Genomic DNA, 22,032 nt, shown 5'->3' with positions numbered 1-22,032 from the left:
AATGACTGGCATTTGTTGCCATGGCACTAAGCTCTAAAATTCCCTCCCTCAACCTTTCCATCTCGTTCTTTAAGATGCTTGTTGAAACTTATCACTTTCATTTAGGAGCAATGGATATTTATTGATAAGAGAAACTTAGGGTGACATAGTGGCACAGTGGTTAGCATTGCTGTCTCACAGCACCAGGAACAGGGGTTCTATTCCCAACTTGGATCACTATCTGTATGGAGTCTGAATGTTCTCCGTGTATCTGTGTAGGTTTCCTCCTGATGCTCCGGTTTCTTTCCACAGTCCGAAAGACATGCTGGTTAGGTTCATTAGCCATGTTAAATTCTCCCTCGGTGTACCTGAACAGGTGCTGGAGCGTGGCGGCTAGTGGATTTTCACAGTAATTTCATTGCAATGTTAACGTAAGCCTACTTGTGATACTAATAAATAAACTTAAACCTAAACTTAGGTACAGGAGGTTTATGCAGCACCAAGGCTGCCCTGGGGCAGAACTCTAGTTCTAGAAAAGCTGACTTGTAGTGTTAAATTTAGCATACTGTATCCAGAGGCAAACTGATTACTGTCCATTTCAGAATTTGAACATACATTACTCTCCTCACCATTGTACGATCACTAACTGTATTGCAATTATTTTTAAACTTTGAGTTTTTCCAAATGTTTTATCATATAATTGTTATAATTTACGAGACATTACTAGGGTGCTTTGACTTATGACTGACAAAGTACAAAGTAAATTTGGACTGAACAAAATGACAGTGATCGGAATAACATAAAGACCACTCAGATAGTCTGGACCTTTAAGCAGTGAGTGGTGATTGAGTTGCAAAGACAGCTTGCATTCTTCTGCAGAACAAACAATTGCCTGAGAAAACCAGGGAACCACTGGTAAGATCATGATGTTTGAGCCAAACAATTCAACAACAGTTTTATTAATTAGGTTGTTAAGGTTTAATGGCAATTACATTGTTAAGCAGGTGAAGGCTATTTGTGGGGATGGCCGGGACACTGGCTGGTTGGAGTAATGTTGACTATGAACTAAGTCAATGAACTTTCTCCAGCGAAGAAAGCAGTTGTGTCATAGTTTTAACTCGATCACCCATTGTGGAGTCTATTAAGATTTTTACAGCACCAATAATGTAATAAAGGTCTAGCAGCATTTACAGGAGTGCTATCAGACCAAATCTGACAATGTGCCACATAGGGATATACTAGCCAGCTGGAAAGGTTTCGGATGAAATGTCTCGAGCTTGATGCCTGGGAATTGAAGGCGTAGTGGTGAATTCAGTTTTATTGAAGCAATGTATCAGCATGTTACTGAGGCTAGAAAAATGCATGCATGATTTAATTCAATGTTAAATTCATTCATTTTATCTAGGGTGCTATATTTTGTTTGTAAGATTTCTAATTAAGAGAGGTGAAAACCAAAAAGTTAGCACCAGACTTGACTATGATGCCCTATGTGGTTAAGATGTTCGTCCACCCTCTCCATCTCAGTACAAGCAGAAGAATAGTCACTTGAGGTGCTAGAGGGCAAGTGGCAGCCATGGAGCTGCACTTTAGGTGTCAAGGATGGGGAAAATTTGACCAATTGGTGGGAGTCAAATCCAGTACAAATGTTGTTGGAGGCCTATCATCTCAGTCCCAGACATCATTGCAGGAGTTCCTCAGGGTAGTGTTCGAGACTCTGCTGCTACATCAATGACCTTCTTTCCATCAAAAATGGAGACGCATATTGATGATTGTACACTGTTCAGCACTATTTGCAACTCCTCAGATACTGAAGCAATCTGCATCCATATGCAGCAAGACTTGGACAAACATTCAGGCTCTGGCTGATAAGTGAAAAGTTACATTTGCACCCCACGGTGGGAGACCATCTCTAACAAGAAGGAACACAACCATCTCCCCTTGACATTCAGTAGTGTTACCTTAACTGAATCTCCCAGCATCAACATCCTGGGGGTTACTGTTGATCAGAAAATGAACTGGACCGAATATGCAATTTTTATTGTACAATTTTGTCTTTTAAAAAGCGTTCACATGGATATGATGGGTATAGAGGGATATGGGCCAAATGCGAGCAATTGGGATTAGCTTAGAGGTATTAAAAAAAAGAGTGGCATGGACAAGCTGGGCCGAAGGGCCTGTTTCTATGCTGTAAACGTCTATGACTCTATGTAAACAATGTGGCTACAAATGCAGGTCAGAAGCTGGGAATTTTGCAGTGGGTAACTCACCTCCTGACTCACCAAACCTTGTCTGCCGTCTACAAGGCACATGTTAGGAGAATGATGGAATACTCTCCATTGCCTGGATGAGTGCAGTTCCAACAACACTCAAGAAGCTTGACATCAACCATCTACCACCCCAAATATTCACTCCCTCGATGACTGATGCACAGCGGCAGCAGTATTCACAATCAAGATGCACTGCTGCAATTCACTAAGGCTCATTGAGTCATAGATGTTTACAGCATGGAAATAGCCCAACTTGTACATGCTGCCCCTTTTTTTAGCCACTGAACTAGTCCCAATTGCCCACGTTTGACCCATATCTCTCTATACCCATCTTACCCATGTAACAGTCTAAAAGCTTTTTAAAAGACAAAATTGTACCTGCCTCCACTATGATCACTGGCAGCTTGTTCCAGACACTCACCACCCTCTGTGTGAAAAAATTGCCCCACTGGACCCTTTTGTATCTCTCCCCTCTCACCCTCTATGCCCTCTAGTTTTAGACTCTCCTATCTTTGGGAAAAGATACTGACTCTCTAGCTGATCTTGCCCTTCATTATTTTATAGATCGCTATAAGATCACCCCAAGCCTCCGACTCTCTATAGAAAAAAGTCCCAGTCTATCCAGCCTCTCCTTATAACTCAAACCATTAAGTCCCAGTACCATCCTAATGACTCTTTTCTGCACTCTTTCTAGTTTAATAATATCCTTTCTATAATAAGGTGACCAGAACTGTACACAGTATTCCAAGTGTGGCATTATTAATGTTTGTGCAACTTCAACAAGCATCCCAACTCCTGTATTTAGTGTGCCGACCAATGAAACCAAGCATGCTGAATGCCTTCTTCACCACTCTGTCCACCTGTGAATCCACTTTCAAGGAGCTATGAACCTGCACTTCTAGATCTACTTGTTCTATAACTCTCCCCAGGGCCCTACCATTAACTGAGTAAGTGCTGCCCTGGTTTGATCTACCAAAATGCATCACCTCGCATTTATCTAAATTAAACTCCATCTGCCATTCATCGGCCCACTGGCCAAATTGATCAAGATTTCATTGCAATCCGAGAGAACCTTCTTTACTGTCCATACACATGGAAATATATTGCCATTCTTTCACTGCTGCTGTGTCAAAAGTCTGGAACTCCCTTCCCAAATGCACCATACGGACTGCAGCGGTTGAAGAAGGCAGCTCAACACCATGTCTTTCAAGGGCAATTTGGGGTGGGCAATAAATGGCTTAGCTAGTGATGTCCACATCCCATGAATGAATAAAAGATAATAAAACAAACTTCAAAATAAACACAAAAAAAGAAAATAATGTCATTATATTTTCAGTGATTTGATTTGTGAATGTAAAATTTGTGAATGTGAAGTGTATACGTGGCATCCAATTTGTTCACAGCAAGGTCCTGCAAATAACAACATGATAACGACCAGGTAATATGTTTTATCACGATGTTCAGGAGAGGGAAAAATGTTGACCAGGATATCGTAATAACACTCCTGGGGTTTTCGACAGTAACTTCATTGCAGTGTTAATGTGAACCTACTTGTGACACTAATAAATAAATAAACTTCAAAATAGTATCATGGAATCTTTTACTTCATCTTGAAGGTTGACAAGTCTTTGCTTTAATGTGTCAGCCAACAGTGCAGCACTCAAGTCTTGATATGGTTTTGTATTCAAATCCTGAACTGGAACTTATACCCATAAACGTCTGGATTTGAGGCAAGGGTACTACTGCTTGAGCCGTGGCAAACAGTTGTCATTGCATAAAAGAGTACACAGCTCTTCATCAGAACTCAACTTACCAATATACAACACATATTGTGCCATAGTTACTCAGTTACCCTGTATAATTGTTTCAATATGTAACATAACCAACTGAAGTCTTAAGTAAACTTAAGATAAAAGCAAAATAAGTAAACTTATTTGCAGTCACAATTGGATACAAGTTTTTCTGTCTTGTGCAACAAAATTGTAAAGCTGTATATAAAGAAATATTTTCCTTAAACCAGTCCAGAAATTGTCCATCCTTCAATCTGATAGTTATTTATATTCTAGAGAATACAAAACATTTAGCAACAGAGGACAATTGTTAACAGACGGAGATGAAACACTGCTGAACCTTAGCACTTAAACAGACTTCAGAAACACAGAAATAGGATCAATAGAATTAATTAATCGCTTCCTTTCAAAGCTTTCTTTTGTCAGTCTGTTTCCAAATAAGTCGATCCAACTGCATGTAAATACTGTTCAATTAAATTCCTAGTAAATAATGATCAAACAACTTTTCGTCTGGTCTTAAACACACTTTGTTCGGTAGGTGCCATGTTTGGATGGAGTTTGTACCTGAGTGCTAATCTTTAGTGATCTTTGTACTTGGAATTCAAGCTTATTTTCTCTGTCACATCACGTCTCTCATTGTTGAGAATTTATTCCATTTGTTCTTCTCCAGCCCAAGATAGATGCATTTACGTAGGCTGGGGTAGCCAATTTCAGTTTTAACAATCAGTCACATTCATATTGTATTTACAGTTATAAATAACACAGTCAAGAGGGCCATTTTTAAACTCTAACATGTGGCTTCTTGTCACGCATTCTATAAGTTTTGTTTATTAACTAATTATTGAAATTGTAGTAAATGTCATTCATGAAGCAGGTGATTAAGTAATATACCTTTATCGAGTTATGATTAATGATTCGCTGCAGTATAAAATTGCCATTGAAAAGGCCAGATCTATATTTTAAAAATTAATACTTTACAAACATAAATGGAGCAACAAGGTGGCACAGCGGTTAGCACTGCTGTTTCACAGTGCCAGGGATTTGGGTGGAATTCTGATCATGGGTACTGTCTGTGTGGAATTTGCATATTCTCCCTGTGTCAGCGTGGGTTTTCTCCACAGTCCAAAGATGTGCAGGTTAGGTGGATTGGTCATGTTAAATTGTCCCTTAGTGTCCAAAGGTTAGAGGGCTTAGTTTGGTAAGTACATGGGGTTTTGGATAAAATGCTCTGTCAGAGAGTCGGTGCAGACTCAATGGGCTGAATGACCTCCTTCTGTGCTATAGGGATTCTATACAAACTTCAGAGCTGACAGTGATTGCTTGAATTAATATTTTATTCAAATTTTGTTAAGCTACAGGACATCATATTCTGTCAAACTCTGGCTCAAAAATAAGACAGTTTGCGATGTCGATGGTAGTCATGATGTGGAGATGTCAGCGTTGGACTGGGGTAAAAAAGAAAGAAATCCCACAACACCAGCTTAAAGTCCAACAAGTTCATTTGTAGCAAAAGCCACAAGCTTTCGGAACAGTCTATCTCTTTATCAGGTGGCTGGGAGTTTCTCTGGGAAGCTCCCAGCCACCTGATGAAGGGACAGCCTATTCTGAAAGCTTGTGGCTTTTGCTACAAATAAACTTGTTGGACTTTAATCTGGTGTTGTGAGATTTCTTTCAAGAATAAGATACATTATTCAATCTGATTAGCAATAGCTAGGAAAATATTCTGTTGCACATTTTCTAACAAAGCTCATTGAATAGAAAACGGAATGGGAACACTGGTTCTACAATCCTTGATGCAGATGCTAAAGCTAACTGCACTGCCCCCTGCTGTCTTAGTAGAATGCAACTAACTGAACGCAATCTCGCAACTGGACTACTGAGTGTCTTTTAAGACAGAGACAGATCAGTTCTTGAGTTATAAGGGGACCAGGGGTTATGGGGAAAAGGCAGGAGAATGAGGATGAGAAAAATATCAGCCATGATTGAATGGCAGAGCAGACTCGATGGGCCGAGTGGCCTAATTCTGCTTCTATGTTTTATGGTCTTATGGACTCCCTTGCACAGTTCCATTTCCACCTACCCAAAAATGCCAGTGCATCTCCAGAAATATCTTCTTTTCTCTCATTGCTGCACACTTTGAAATTCCCTTTCTAAACTTTCCCACAGCTTTCTCCACCTTCAAAAATTTATTCAAAATCTGTAATTTCAACTTCGCTTTTGGCCCACTTCCCATTTCTCCCTTTTTGGTTAGGTGTCCATTTTCATTATGCCGATGTATTAAATGCCGAGGGATGCTTTTCATGTTGAAGATGTTATAGAAATGCAAACTTGTTGTTGATACGAAACCTGAAACTCATTAGAAATCACTCGTGGGCAGACATACAACTTCCAAAATGTTCGTTACCAACATTGCAGATTTACGGAACTCGCTGCTCCAAAGTGCAGTGGAGTCTGAATCGATAAATGGTTTCAAGAAGGAGATAGATATATTTCTAATAAAAAAAGGGATAAGGGGATGGGGGAACAGGTGGGGAGATGGATCTGAGACCGGAGAGAGATCAGCCATGGTCTGATTGAATGACGGAGCAGGCTCGAAGAGCTGAATTTGCCTACTTCTGCTCCTAATTCCTGTGTTCCAATATTATGATTATAGAGTCATAGAGTCATAGTGGAAACAGCATGGAAACATTTTCTTCAGCCCAATTTGTCCATGTCACCTTTTTTTTTAAATCCCAAAGCTAGTTTCAATTGCCCGCATTTGGCCCATATTTCTCTATCCCCATCTTACCCATGTAACTGTCTAAACGCTTTTTAAAAGACAAAGTTGTATCTGCCTCTACCACTACCTCTGGCAGCTGTTTCCATACACTCACCATCCTCTGTGTGAAAAAATTGCCCCTCTGAATAATTTGTATCTCTCCCCTTAAACCTATGCTCTCTAGTTTTAGACTCCCCCACCTTTCGGAAAAGATATTGACTAGTTCAGACTAGCTTCCCATTTGTGTAGAGGGCAGCCTGGGAGACAAGGCAAGTTACAAGTTTAATCCCTGGGTACTCGGATGAAAGTAGGTGATACAATTAATCTCATTAAACTACATTTACAACTCTATTATCTATTCATTATTCCTCATAAACTTCACATATTACATCCCACACACAGTTCCTCCTCCCTGGATTCCTGCTATACTATTTAAAGGGCGAAAAGCTGCAGCATGCTATGGTGCAGAGGGACCTGGGAGTCCTTGTGCATGAGTCGCAAAAACCCAGTCTTGAGGTGCAGCAGGTGATCAAGAAGGCGAATGGGATGCTGGCCTCTATAGCGAGGGGGATAGAATATAAAAGCAGGGAGGTCTTGCTGCAACTGTACAGGGCACTGGTAAGGCCGTAGCTGGAGTACTGTGTGCAGTTTTGGTCGCCACACTTGCGCAAGGATATTTTGGCCTTGGAGGGAGTGCAGAGGAGGTTCACTAGGCTGATACTGGAGATGAGGGGGTTGGACTATAAAGAGAGACTGAATAGACTGGGTCTGTACTCGTTGGAGTTTAGAAGGATGAGGGGGGATTTTATAGAGATGTATAAGATAATGAAAGGGATGGATAGGGTAGAGGTAGAGAGATTCTTCCCACTTAGAAAGGATAGCAGGACTAGAGGGCACAGCCGCAAGATAAGTTGGGGGCAGTTTAGATCAGAGTTGAGGAAGAACTTCTTCACTCAAAGGGTGGTGAATCTCTGGAATTCTCTGCCCGTTGAAGTGGTGGAGGCTACCTCGCTAAATATATTTAAGTCACGGGTAGATAGGTTTTTGACAGACAAGGGAATTAGGGGTTATGGGGAGAGAGCAGGAAAGTGGAACTGATCCACTTCAGATCAGCCATGATCTTATTGAATGGCGGGGCAGGCTCAAAGGGCTAGATGGCCTACTCCTGCTCCTACTTCTTATGTTCTTATATTGAAATCATGGAATGAATTTTCCCATTCCACGGGAATCGTAGCAGGCAAATGGTGGACCATGGAAAGGTTTGTTGATCGTGGGTGGGTTTTTCTAGTTTTAGGGCGAGCGAGGCTGGAAAATCTTGCCCCATGTCTCATTTCACAGTCCCTTACCCTGAATGGTTCTTTGCACTTAGTATTATAGGGCACCTTCCCTCCCCCTAGTTCTCTTCCAACTACGTTCCTCGGGTGCTTTGAAGTCAAGATTTGATGCCATTGAATTGCCACTTCTTCATTTACTTTATCTCTTCTTCTACCTTTTCAGTGTTGGTTGTATCCAATGCTGTGAACTTTGGCTATTCTTGATTTCACATAGGTTTGTCAACGAAAGGAAAATTTCAATGTTTCATGGTAAACAATTAATTTCTAAGTAAGGTTGACACTGAAATTATGGCACATGATTTTGTGTTTCTATTTTAGCTCTGCTCACCTTCCTCGAACTGACTGTTGGAGCTGAAGAGGAGGTGTCAATGACCGTTGGAAATATTGCTCTACTTAGTTGCTTAATCCCAGGGCAACTTCCATATAACCGTCCCGTGAGCTGGTACTGGACGCCACAATATCCGGAGTGCAGCAGTTACAATGGTGGCAAGATTGTGGACATCTATCCTGATGGGCGAATAGTCTTCGAAGAAGACTTCAAAGGGAGAGTGCTCGTGTACCGATCAAAAATAAAGAAGGGTGATTATTCCATCACACTAAGAGGAATAAAGATACCTGATTCAGGAGAATTCATCTGCACCCATGACCACCTTTCCGAACAGCAGAAAGTGAAGCTAATTGTTAAAACAGGTGCGTGAGATGAAAACAGTAGATTTTCACATATATGAAATAAATTATTTTCCAATTTTCTCAGCTCCTTTTCTGTGGACAATGGTTCTGGCCAGAGTACATTTCCACCGATGCCAACAGCCTCCAAAAAAGTGACCCAGGTGGCCATTCTTTATGGATGAGCCGAGCCACTTTAACCTAACTGGCTGAGTCATAAAATGCAAAGGGTAATTGTTAAGCTTGTATCTACATGGGAAGGGGTGGCTGTCAAGATCCTTTGGGTTTTAAGACTGGGGTTACTTCAAGTGTGTGTTTAAGGTTTGGGGGAAAGGAAAGGAGCCAGTTTAGCTGCGTTTGCTGCTGGTATAAAGATTGCAAGGATCGTAAGCTGGAAATCAGCAGATCAATGGAAGATAAAACCAAGCAAGTCAGAATACTGGGCCATAAAAAATGTGTTGTTTAATGCAGAAAAGTGAAGCCATAAGATTGAGATAGGAAAAAACCACCATGAGCAATGGAACCAGTGAGGATAATTTACAGGAAAAAATAAAAAAGAGGAATATGGGATTTTCTAGCTGTATCCTCCAGTGATGATTAAAGAGTGTTTAATCATCACTGGAGGATACAGCTAGAATTTCCTTATGCCTCTATGTGAAGTGCAGAGGGATGTTGTTCATGTTAAAGGTGCTATTTAATGCAAACTTTTAAAAAATAATAATTTATAGAGTGTGTGCATCGCTGGCTAGGTCAGCATTTATTTCCCATCCCTATTTGCCCTTGAGAAAGTGGTGGTGAATTGCCTTCTTGAATCACTGCAGCCTTCAGTTGTAGGAACACCCACTGTGCTGTTAGGGAGGGAATGAAGGAGACCCATGATTTGTCAGGTCTTGGAGATGTCAACCACAGAGCTCAAGACAAAAGTGATTTTAGTTAAATGACTTACATTTTGAATAATTTTTAATATTTTTTCATGGAACATTTGGAGGGGGTGGTCTTCATGGCTGTTGCACAGTGGTTGGGGATCACTAGTCTAGAAGGACAAGGATTCTGACTGAAAGACAGGGAAGGAACAGTGATATATTTCCAAGTCAGAAAGGTCAGTGACTTGGATGGGAACCTCCAAGAACAGAGCGTACACCACATCAAAGGGTATACAGCTTCCAATAAAGCACAGATCATTTACCAATGCAGCAGACTGGTCTAGGTGACAGCACAAACCCTAAGTGCAAAACTCATGTAGCACTTTCCAAATCTGCAACCACTGGCATCTAGACCAGTGGTTCCCAAACTTTTATATGTCATGGCACACCTCTGTACTATAAAAATAAATTGAGGCAGACTCCTTACTTTCTTTGTCTTTTTCCCTTACTTGGAACTTAATTTTTAACTTGTCCCCCTTTTTTTTAACCTCTTCCTGTTTCTCTTGCTCCTCTGAGGGCTTTTGCACCCTTTTTGAGATTTTGCTTTTTGTGTGGTGCATAGGACTTTTGCCTTCAGCTCCAAATCCCTTTGGTCAAGCATGGCCCTGGCCAACATATAAATTCTAAACAATGCATATATAGCTCTGTCCCAGCTGACACATGCGTGGGAAGCCCAAGATTCATCAGGTCCTAGAAATGCCAACCACAGAGCTGAAGACAAAAGGTAGTTTTAGTTTAATTACATGAATCTTGAATAGTTTTGAATCTTCCTTCGCAGTACACTTAGTGGGTGGGGGGTCTTCATGGCACATTGTCTGTGCAATTGCTGTGGCACACAATTTGGGAACTACTGGTCCAGAAGAATCAAGGACAGCACTCACATGGAACCCTACCACCCTGAGAACTGAGTACAGCTCTTGTCACCAAACAAAAAAAGTGAACCTCAGAAAATATGCAAAGCTGGGCAAAGGAATTGATTAATAAAATTGGGTACCTGAGCTTGAAGGAAAGACAAAACGTTACCCAGGTAGACTTAGGAAAAGCTACTTAGCAATGACTTTACTATATTATTTAACACCTTGGGGACCAGTGCAATGAGTGGAGCTCTTCAAAAACTCATGATGTTGGGACTAATACATTTGCCAAGTTAGGGGATTAGCAAACAAACAGAAAACAGAGAGTTATAGATGAGTCATCTTCAGGTTGGCAAACTGCATCTAATGGAATGTTACAGGGATCAGTGCTGGGGCTTCAACTACATATAATCTATATTAATGACTTGGATGAAAGCACCAAGTGTATTGTAGTGAAATTTGCTAATGATCTAAATAAAGATGGGAAAACAAGCTGTGAAGAGGACATAAAGAGTCTGCAAAGGGATATAGATAGCTTAAGTGAGTGGACAAAAATTGGCAGATGGACTACAATGTGGGAAAATGTGAAGCTGTCCTCTTTAGTGAGAAGAACAGAAAAGCAAATTATTTTTTAGATGTGGTGGGATTGCAGATTGCTGAGATACAGAGGAATTGGATGTCCTTGTACGTGAATCACAAAACGTAAGCAAGTCGGTACGGTAAGTAATTAGGGAGGCAAATGGAATGCTGGCCTTTAGTGCAAAGGGGACAGAGTTTACAAGTAGGAAGGTCTTACTACAACTGCACAGGGTATTGATGAGACCATACTCAGGGGACTGTGCACCATTTTGGTCTCCTTATTTAAAGACAGATATACTTGCATTGCAGTCAGTTCAGGGAAGGTTGACTTCAATGTATCTCATAAGGTGTATTTACACTTGAATCTATATTTACCTGGACCATTTATATATAAACAGAAAGAAAAAGTGCTGGAAAATCTCAGCAGGTCTGACAGCATCTGTGGGGAGAGAATAGAGCCAATGTTTCGAGTTTAATTGACCATTTGTCAGTGCTGGAGCGCGACTCCTTCATCAGATGAGTGGACCTGCTGAGATTTTCCAGCATTTTCTGTTTTTGTTTCAGATTTCAGCAACTGCAGTATTTTGTTTTTATCACCTGTATATAAGAAGCTGGTTGTGATCTACCAAAACATACATGTTGTATTTGTTATTTTGTATGACTACAGAAAGGCTTTTTTCTTTTCTTTAGGATGCTGGGCTAACCTCCACCTCACAGTGGACCCACCTGTGGTGTCAGTTGGAAATAAAGTCACATTAACATGCACCTATTGTGGATCAAAAGCGCTGTCACCCCGTATAAAATGGCAGTATGATGGATTGTCCGTATCGAATACTGGAGTTGTGAGCATCACCAATGATGGACAGTCTCTTGTCATTTCACATGTGGACCAGGAGCACCTAAAGAGATATGGATGCAGTCTGGCTAAAAAAGAATCTATAGTTTCTGAAATATGCCTGAATATAGGTAACAAAAAATTCCTTTCAATCACATTAGGGTGTCCAAGAATTTACACAAACATCAAATTGTTTTCAGCTTGGGAGTTCTAGAGAATGTGGCCATTCTCTTCCACCGGTTTACAGTATTACGCTCAAGCCTCGTTCCTGAATCCCCACTGCAGGAAGAAAGCTAGGGCTACCCAATGGGAGAAGGTTATTGCTGTCCTAATGCCACCTTAAACTTCCACAGGATGATGTGTTATCTCAACCCAGCATCCAATGGATCCCCTGACCCAGCCTCCCCCATGTTTAACTGAAACCCCATGGTCAAGATATAGTTTCAGTCTATGATCAGTTAAAAATAGCGAACCATGTTGACTTCTTTGTATGCATCTGCATGTACAATCTGTAACAGTGTACAACCTGTGCTGAACCATTGAATTATTTGTACAATGTGCTGAATAAGCAACTTTCAAAATAGTAAATTTAACACATTAGGGGGTAGATCCTCTCTCTATGGGAGTGAAAAGTGGGTGATATTTGACAGCCTGGCTTTAAACTCTCTTGACTGAAGTCCTTTGAAATGAGAGAAACTATAAAACCTGTTGCTGATTCATTAGTACTCATGTTATACTTTTGACCAAAGTCAAAATCTATCACATTCTCTTTACTTGTGCGCCAAATTATTTTACATTAAAACTTCCTCACTCCACCAGACCCAAATTGCCCCCACCCTCTTGTGTGCTTCAGCTGGGTTCAATGTTTAATAGTCACAAATAAGAACAGTGATTGGCATCGATTGTAGTTCCTCAAATCTACTTTCTAATTGAATTCAGCTAATTCAGCAGATGGGAGAATAAACCTGAGACTTTACAGGTTACAACAAGAACTGATATTCTGTAGCACATTTAGCGTGTAATACATCATCCCAAACTACTTCAGCTGCTTAGCCCTTTAATGAAACAGATACGCAGAGAGATGGTGGTGTTGTGATAATGTCCCTGGACGAGTAAGGCTAATTCTCTGGAACATGGGTTCAAATCCCACCACCGCAGCAGATGGGATTTAAATTCAATTAGTAATTCTGGAATTGTAATGTGAGTCTCAGTAGTGGTGACCATGAATTTATCATTAGATGTTCCAAATAAACCCATCAGGCTCACTAATGCTCTTTAGGCATCTGGATTACATGCGACTCTAGACCCACAGTAATGTGGTTGACTCTTAACTCTGAAATGGCCTAGCAAGATGTTCAGTTTGTGGGCAATTTGGCCTGGGCAACAAATGCTGGTTTTGCCAGTGATGTTCAATATCCCATGAGAAAATAAAGAAAATAAATTGTTGTACTCAAATCAAAAAAAGTCCTGGCCTCTAAGATTCAGAGTGGAATTTTCTGGTCACGCTCACCCCAAAACCGGAAAATCCCACCCGAGGTCAACAAACATTTGCGTGGTTCCCCCCTCTCCCCCGCTTGCTACAATTCCCGTGGTGGGCGGGACTGGAAAATTCCAAACTCAGAGTCTACAATGTTGTCCTTTTAAATTTTTGCAATTGCAAACATTTCTTCAGCAGCACCTTGACCTGGTATAGATCGTGGAACTTGTGGAACGAATGGCAATGGTGTCACTGGGATTTTGTTAAAAGTGGGACGGGAGGAGATTTTGAATCAAATCTAGTTCAAGTCTGGAGAGAAAGAAACTCAGCGTGAACATCAGTTTTGTGAACACACTTTTGCATATTAGAGAAGTGTACGATCATGGGTCACAGGTGGTCTAGAAACGTGAACAATTTGAGGTGGCTAAATTATAATTTTCCTGTCAACGCATACCAGTACATTCAGCAAGCTAAGTTACAGCTCAGTTTTGTTTTTGAAAAAACTAACATTTATTTCATTGTTGCAGAGTTTGATTTTCTTGATACAACATTTGCTGTAGATTATGATTACTCAGTGAGCACCGCAATTCCCGTTATCGCTACTGAGGCGACCACTATGTCGTTGACCAACCCAGAAACCACCACACAAGTGAAAACAACGTCAGTGACCAGAAATTCCTCTCAGAACGCGTGGAACGATTTAGAATGGATGCAGGACACATCCCCCGAGCCTGCGAGTCTGAGGACTGAAAGTTACCCCAGCACAGTACGACCTACAATAAAAACAGCGGAAACTTCAGATCCATGGAATGAAGACGCGAATCAAGATCAGCTAGGGTCAGGTGGAAGAGACTGTCCTGTTGTAGTAGCAAATGGCGACACAAATCACCTTCCCTTATATATCTGTATCATCCTCGGTGGCATTCTGCTACTTCTCATCATCATATTCCTTATCAAGAGAGTCAAAGGATGCTGCAAACGTAAATATTTTTTTTAAAATGAGGTTATAGATTTTTCTCTCTGGTTTAGTGTAAATACACTCATTGGGTGTTACTGAAGCATGCAGACTAACTAGTCACACAACACCAGGTTAAAGTCCAACAGGTTTATTTGGTAGCACGAGCTTTCGGAGCACTGCTTCTTCATCAGGTGAATGCATGCAGATGCAAGGTGATCCAGCTTTCTGCTTGGCAATGGAGAGTTGCGACTGACTTGAATATTGGGGGGGGTGGTGGGTGGACTGGTGAACCCAGTCATGATTTGCCCTCCTGATGGCTTTTTAGAAACTCCTGTTGGAAAGTGAACGTTTGGGTTTTGTGTGAAGCTCCAGACTGAACAGTCTGCCAATTCTGAGTTGACCAACCAGGTGAGTGGCCACTTAGCAACCTACCTCTGAAACCATGCCATAACATGAGTCGGCACTTTCAGGAGAGCTGTGACTAGTGGAGTGTCACAGGGATCGGTGTAGGGGCATCAAGTATTTACAATCTATATTAATAGTTGGATGAAGGGACAAGCTGTATTGTGATGAACTTTGCTCTGATACAATGATTCGTAGGATACAGAGTTGTGAGGAGGATGCAGAGTCTGCAAAGGGACACAGACAGGTTAAGTGAGTTGGCAAAAAAATTGCAGATGGTGTATAATGTGGGAAAATGTGAGATTGTCAATTATGGTGGGAAGAATAATAAAGCAGAATATTATTGAAATGGTGTGGTTTACAAAAGAAATCATGAAGCAATGACACAAAGATTGGCAGAGTTGCAAACAGTGATGAGGTTTGTCAAACATACAGCAGGATATAGACAGATTGCAGACTTGAGCAGAAAAATGGCAGATGGAGTTTAATCCAGGCATATGCGAGATGATGCATTTTGGAAGATTAAATTCAGATACAAATTATTCAGTAAATGGCAGAACCTTAGGAGCATTGAGATTTATATTTTGATTTATTTATTAGTGTCACAAGTAGGCTTACATTAACACCGTAATAAAATTACTGTGAAAATTCGCTAGTCGTCACATTCCCGCACCTCTTTCATTACACCAAGGGGCAATTTAGCACAGCCAATGCACCTAACCAGCACATCTTTCAGACTGTAGAGGAAAACCAGAGGACCTGGGAGAACGTGCAGACTCCGCACAGAAGTGGCCCAAGCCGGGAATCAAACCCAGGTCCCTGGCACTGTGAGGCAGCAGTGCTAACCACTGTGTCACCATGCAGTCCCATATAGACATACAGAGTGATCTGGGCGCACAGGTCGACAGATCTCTGAAAATGATAACGTAAGTGGATATGGTGGTCAAGAAGGCAAATGGCATACTTGCCTTCATCAGCCTGGGGTTTGAGTATAACATTTTAGTTAGGCTGCCATTTGGGGTATTGCATGCAATACTAGTCATCACACTACCACTACCAGGGTGGCATGGTGGTACAGTGGTTAGCGGTTCTGCTTCACTGCGCCAGGAATCCAGGTTCGATTCCTGGCTTGCATCACTGTCTGTGTGGAGTCTGCATGTTCTCCCTGCGTTAGGTGTTGGTTAGGTGCATTGGTCATGCTAAATTCTCCCTCAGTGTACCCAAACAGGTGCTGGAATGTGGCGACTCGGGGATTTTCATAGTAACTTTATTGCAGTGTTAATGTAAGCCTACTTGTGACACGAGTAAATAAACTTATAAAACTTAAACTTAGTAGGACGTGGATGCTTTGGAGAGGGTGCAAAGAAGGTTTACCCTGATGCTACCTGGTCTGGAGGATTTTAGATATGAGGTTGGATAAACTCAGGTTATATGCGAATAGCGATCAGGATTTTGAATTTGATGATCAGCCATGATCATAATGAATGGCGGAGCAGGCTCAAAGGGCCAAATGGCTTACTCCTGCTTCTAGTTTCCATGTTTCTACAAGAGGGTACAGATTCAAGGCGAGAGGGGGAAAGTTTAGGGGAGGTGTGCAGGGAAAGTTTTTCACACAGAGAGTGGTGGGTGCCAGTTGAGGTGGTGGAAGCAAGCACACTAACATTATTCAAGGCATATCTTGATAGACACATGAACAGGAGGCAAACAGAGGAATATAAACATATGGACAATAAGTAGAAGGTCTAAATAAGGATTAGAAATCGGTACAAGCGTGGTGGGCCATAGGGCCTGTTCCTGTGCTGTATTGTTCCTTGATCTTATGTTATTTTGCTGCTTTTAAAAACTAAGTTTTGACTGTGTAAATGGTGGCATAAAATACTAACTGCAAATCAGAGCCACCTACTTGACACATTAAATCTGTTGTGTGAATAAAACAATGAAGAACACAAAATATAAACACAAACACAGAGCAGAAATGCACTTAAGATGGTTATTTTCTGTTCTTATTTTGACAGATGGAACCCATGACGTGGAACAAAATGCAAGGTATAAACCAATGTGAATTTCTCACATATAGAGATTTTATTAAATTATCATTGTTCTCACGTCTTCAGTATTTTCAGATACACCAGGCAGCCAGATAAAATGTCAAGGTTCATGAAGACCAAATTTAGGGAAATGTCACAAAATATTTGGTCGCGCAGTGAGTGATTGACAGTTGGAACAGGTTGTCTGTAAGAATGGGGGAGCTCATAAGACATGGGAGCAGAACTCGGCCATTTGGCCCATCAGGTCTGCTCCACCATTCAATAAGATCATGGTTGATTTGATATAATCCTCAACTCCACTTCCCCGCCTTGCGCCTATAACCTTTGATTCCCTGACTGATTAAAAACTGTCATTCTCACCTTGAACATACAAAATGACCCAGCCTCTACATCCCTCTGCGGTAAAAAATTCCACAGATTCACTACCCTCTGAGGGAGGAAATTCCTCTTCACCTCCGTCTTAAATGGGTGACCCTGTCATTCATTCAAGGAACAAGTAGATCCTGTCAAGTGTTGCTATTCAATAGATTATCAACTAAGTCTTTTTATGTGGTGAAAGTACTGGTTATTTTAATACATTTTCTTAAAAATTCAGCTTGCCAAAACTTGAGTCATGTTTATATTAAATAGGTTACAATGATCTTGGGCTTCGCAAATGGAATTATCATTCTTGGTCATGATAATACACCTTTACCTTAGCCCCAAACATTTAAATTGGTTCATGAAGTTGGTTGAATATTACATGCAATGGAGGGGCTTCCTCTAACCTTTTTTCCCAAAGGTAGGGGAGTCTAAAACTAGAGGCATAGGTTTAAGGTGAGAGGGGAGAGATACAAAAGTGTCCAGAGGGGCAATTTTTTCACACAGAGGGTGGTGAGTGTCTGGAACAAGCTGTCAGAGGTAGTAGTAGAGGCAGGTACAATTATGTCTTTTAAAAAGCATTTAGATAGTTACATGGGTACAATGGGTATAGAGGGATATGGGCCAAATGCAGGCAATTGGGACTAGCTTAGGGGTTTTAAACAAAAAGGATGGCATGGACAGGTTGGGCTGAAGGGCCTATTTCCATGTGTAAACCTCTATGACTCTAACCTGGATTCTTTTACTGAGATACATGATGGACTTGTGACAAGAAGGGAGAAATTGCAGCAGGGAGGTAGGACTCTCTCTTACCTTTCTCTACCCATTAGATAGCACCTTTAAATGTGAAGTCACCAAACAGCACACTTCACATGAAAACTTGAACAGTTGGTGATAAATTGATCTGCTACATAGCATTACACCTGGATATATAGGACATTAAACCAATCAGTATATCTTATCCAGGCAGATTTCGATCATATTGTTTTGATTTGAATTATTATTGTCACATGTCTTAGTATACAGTGAAAAGTATTGTTTTTTGCGTGCTATACAGAGCATACTGTTCATAGAGAAGGAAACAAGAGAATGCAGAATGTAGTGTTACAGTCATAGCTAGGGCATAGGGAAAGTTCAACTTAATGCAAAGTAGGTCCATTTGAAAGTCTGATGGCAGATGAACAAATGCGAGATGATGCATCTTGGAAGATCAAATTCAGGTACAAATTATTCAGTAAATGGAGGAAGCTGTTCTTGAGGTGGTTGATACGTGACCGTAGACTTCGGTATCTCTCTCCCGATGGAAGAAGGTGGGAGAGAGAATGTCTAGGTCCATGGGATCCTTAGGCATAGGTATAAGGTGCAAGGGGCAAAATTTAAAGGAGATGTATGAGGCAAGTTTTTTTATACAGAGGGTGGTGGGTGCCTGAAACTCACTGCCGTGGGAGGTAGTGGAAGGAGCTATGATTGTGACTTTTAAGGGGCATCTTGACCAATACATGAATAGGATGGAAATGGTGGGACATGGGTTGGAAGGGTAGGGGGTTTAGTTCAGTCAGGCAGCATGGTCGGTGCAGGCTTGGAGGGCCGAACTCTCCTGAACTCTCATTTTCTTTGCCCTTTGTTTTTAATTATGCTGGCTGCTTTGCTGAGGCAGCAGGAAGAGTAGACAGAGTCAATGGATGGAAGACTGGTTTGCTTAAGAAAGTTTTGGCATCCAGCCCTTCATGTCAGTGGAATCTTCTGTCCTGCTGATTTGAACTGAGATTTCAATGGCCCATAGGCCCAGGGAAAAGGGCAAGAAGGCTGGAAAATTCCTGCTTTTAGAGGGGCAGGTGATTGCACAAGATCCGCACTTCCATTGGGAAACAGAACTTGAGATATGTATCTGCTCTGCTCAGTGGAATGGTCCCAAAGTTGTATTGTGAATTATGCCATGAACCAGGCAGTAGAGACCAATATTGGTCTGACCGCTTCATAAGGGTAGAACCACTGTCCGTGACTTACAGTGCTAATTTTGACAAGAGGGTGGTGACATTTGATGCCAGGAGCTCCCACCTAATTGGCACCACTGGGGACCCAGTGCATCAGTGGATAGTAATACACCAAGCGATAATAAGGCGTAACAACTTCCTCATGGGTCCAAACTATGGAGTCTGGGCCAGGAAATGAACACCTGAATTATTTTGTTTCCATTTTTTGTAATTGATTAGCCTTTTTGTTCAAGGAGCAGCGAGGGCCATGTCTGGAACTGTCCAGTGGGTGGTGGGTGAGGTCTCCAAACACATGGGGTAGGCTTGTGTCAGAAATTTGCCCAAGCTGAAACTTGTGCCATCTGCTCCATGTTACGTAGGTATTCTGTCACTGACCCCAACAAACTCAGGGCTGGGAGGCGCTAAGAGGCATTATTTGAGTGCATGCCAGAATTGAGTCCAAGGAATATTGGCAGGGATATTTATTACTAGCTAAATACTAGTATGGTAGTTTGCATTCATATTTATTTTTGTGGTGCTTAAATTTCTTTAGCATTTGGCAAAACATTCATTTCCAAAAATTATGATTGCAGTGGTCCAAACAATCAAAATTCCTCGGATCCAGAGGGAAATCCACCTGGTAAGGAAGAATAAAGCAGCTTTTTTTTCTTTGCTTCTTGAGAATGCTTTAACTCTAGAACAATGTTTTTATTTTACTCCTTTGGGTTTCCTTGCATGCTTTATCTCCGGTGAACAACATTGAGAAATTACCTCATCGCAGGCCTGCATTTTTATTTAGCAAACAAGATGCTTGTAGGTCTGTGAGGGCAATTTTAACCTACAAGAAATAAGAGTAGACATCATATATCCCTTAAGCCTACACCCCCATTTAACACCGTCATGGCTGATTGTTCTACCTCAATACTACTTTCTTGTCTGCTCCCCCTATCCCTTGATTGCCCAAGACCAAAATTTTGTCTATCTCAGCCTCAAACATCTTAATTGATAGAAACACAGAAAATAGAAGCAGGATTAGGCCATTCGGCCTTTGAGTCTGCTCTGCCATTCACTTTGATCATGGCTAATCATCAAATTCAATATCCTGTTCCCACCTTCCCCCTATATCCCTTGATCCCTTTAGCCCCAAGAGCTATATCTAATTTGTTCTTGAAACCAACTATTTCTGTGCTAGTGAATTCCACCATTCTCTGGGTGAAGAAATTTCTCCTCTTCTCAGTCCTAAAGGTTTACTCCTTAGCCTCAAACAATGACCCTTAGTTCTGGACACCCACCATTTTTTGTCATAGACAATTCCAAAGATTTACAACTCTCTGAGTGAAGAAATTTCACCTCTTCTCAATTTTAAATGATTAGTTTCTCATCCTATGTTTCCCTTGTATTCTAAATTCCCCAGCCAATGGAAACAACGTGTCCACTCTCTGTTAAGTCTCTTCAGAATTTTCCTTACTCTTGCACTGTACTTGAATCCCCTTGCATTAAGCTATCATAATGTTTGTCTTCCTAAGTGCTTGCTGTTCCTGCAAATTTGGTGATTCCCGAATGTGTACATGCATGTCTTTCTGAACATTGACACCTACAAATTTTGTGCCTTTAAAAATATGTTCTGCTTTACTATTCTCATGGCCAAATTGAATAACCTCATGTTTGCCCATATTACGCTCCCATCTGCCACATTGTAGCCCATTTGAGCCCCTTGAGGGGCCCACATTGAGCCCCTCTGTTGATATCTCTTATGAGTATAGAGGGATATGGGCCAGCCGTGGGCAACTGGGACTAGCGTAGGGGTTAAAAAAAGGGCTGTCGTGGACATGTTGGGCTGAAGGACCTGCATTAATGCTATAAACTATGAATCTTTGCACTTTTTGTATCCTCTTCACAGCTTACATTTCCACCCGAAGAAATCATATGGACTTGAAATGTTGGGCTGAATTTTATAGTCCCATCATAGAAGGAATGGGGCTCTAAAATGTGGTGAGCCATTCAAAAGTCCATTAGCTTTGGCAGGAGTGAAAAATCCCGCTGATGGAAAATCCCACCCATTAGCTCTTTTTCTCTCTCCACAGATGCTGCCAGGCCTGCTGGGTTCTTTTTTGTTTTTAGCACATGTCTATTTTACTTTGCATCATCAGTAAACTTGGATTCATTACTCTGTTTCTTCACCTAAGTCATTAGTGTATATTGTAAATAGCTGAGCTCCCAGCATTGACCCTTCTAACACTCTACTAGTTACAGTCTGAAAATGTGAAAATCCTGTGCACCCTTCTTCTCTGGTTCCTATCCATTAATTGACTATCCAACCGTACTAAAAATACTGCAAGCACTTTTATCTTGTTTATTAACCTTTTGTATGGCAGCTTATCAAATGTCATTTGGAAATCCTACTGCATTACATCTATTGTCTCCCCTGTGTCGAGGTACATCCTCAAAAAATGTTACTAATTTATCAAAGATAATTTTCCTTCTGTAATCCATATTGACTATCTGATTTTTTAAGTAATGAAAATGATTTTCTTGATAATAGATTCAAGCATTTCCCTTGATGACTGGCCTATAGTTCCCTGTTGGCTCTCTTCCTCCTTCTTTGAATAATGTATTGCATTTGCTAACTTCCAATCCACTGGGACCATTCTATTAGATCATCTTTGCCAGACCTTGCCAATTTTATTTGTCAAGTCTTTTCTTTCATTCATGAAATGTGAGTATCAATAAGAATGCCAGCATTTTCCACACTTAATTACCTTTGCAAAAGTAGTGGTGAACTGCCTTCTTGAACCCCTACGGTCCATCTGACATAGGTACATTTATGAG

At 41.1% G+C, this 22,032-nt stretch overlaps 1 protein-coding gene across 1 annotated transcript in view; it reads left to right on the top strand.

Annotated features, from left to right (window-relative positions):
• LOC145349314 (uncharacterized) overlaps positions 1-22,032 on the top strand; it is a 44,363-nt gene that overhangs the window by 12,694 nt on the left and 9,637 nt on the right. Inside the window, exons 2-6 of the mRNA XM_080197814.1 lie at positions 8,447-8,818; positions 11,841-12,116; positions 13,990-14,442; positions 16,838-16,868; positions 19,797-19,843. Coding sequence (XP_080053940.1) covers positions 8,447-8,818; positions 11,841-12,116; positions 13,990-14,442; positions 16,838-16,868; positions 19,797-19,843 — 1,179 coding nt within the window. The remainder of the gene's footprint in view (positions 1-8,446; positions 8,819-11,840; positions 12,117-13,989; positions 14,443-16,837; positions 16,869-19,796; positions 19,844-22,032) is intronic.

The sequence above is a fragment of the Carcharhinus amblyrhynchos genome, chromosome 10 (assembly GCF_965287045.1).
Source record: "Carcharhinus amblyrhynchos chromosome 10, sCarAmb.v2.hapA, whole genome shotgun sequence".
In the NCBI taxonomy this organism is placed as follows: domain Eukaryota; kingdom Metazoa; phylum Chordata; class Chondrichthyes; order Carcharhiniformes; family Carcharhinidae; genus Carcharhinus; species Carcharhinus amblyrhynchos.
Note: the sequence above shows the minus strand (reverse complement) of the source record. Positions and strands in the feature narration are given on the sequence as shown.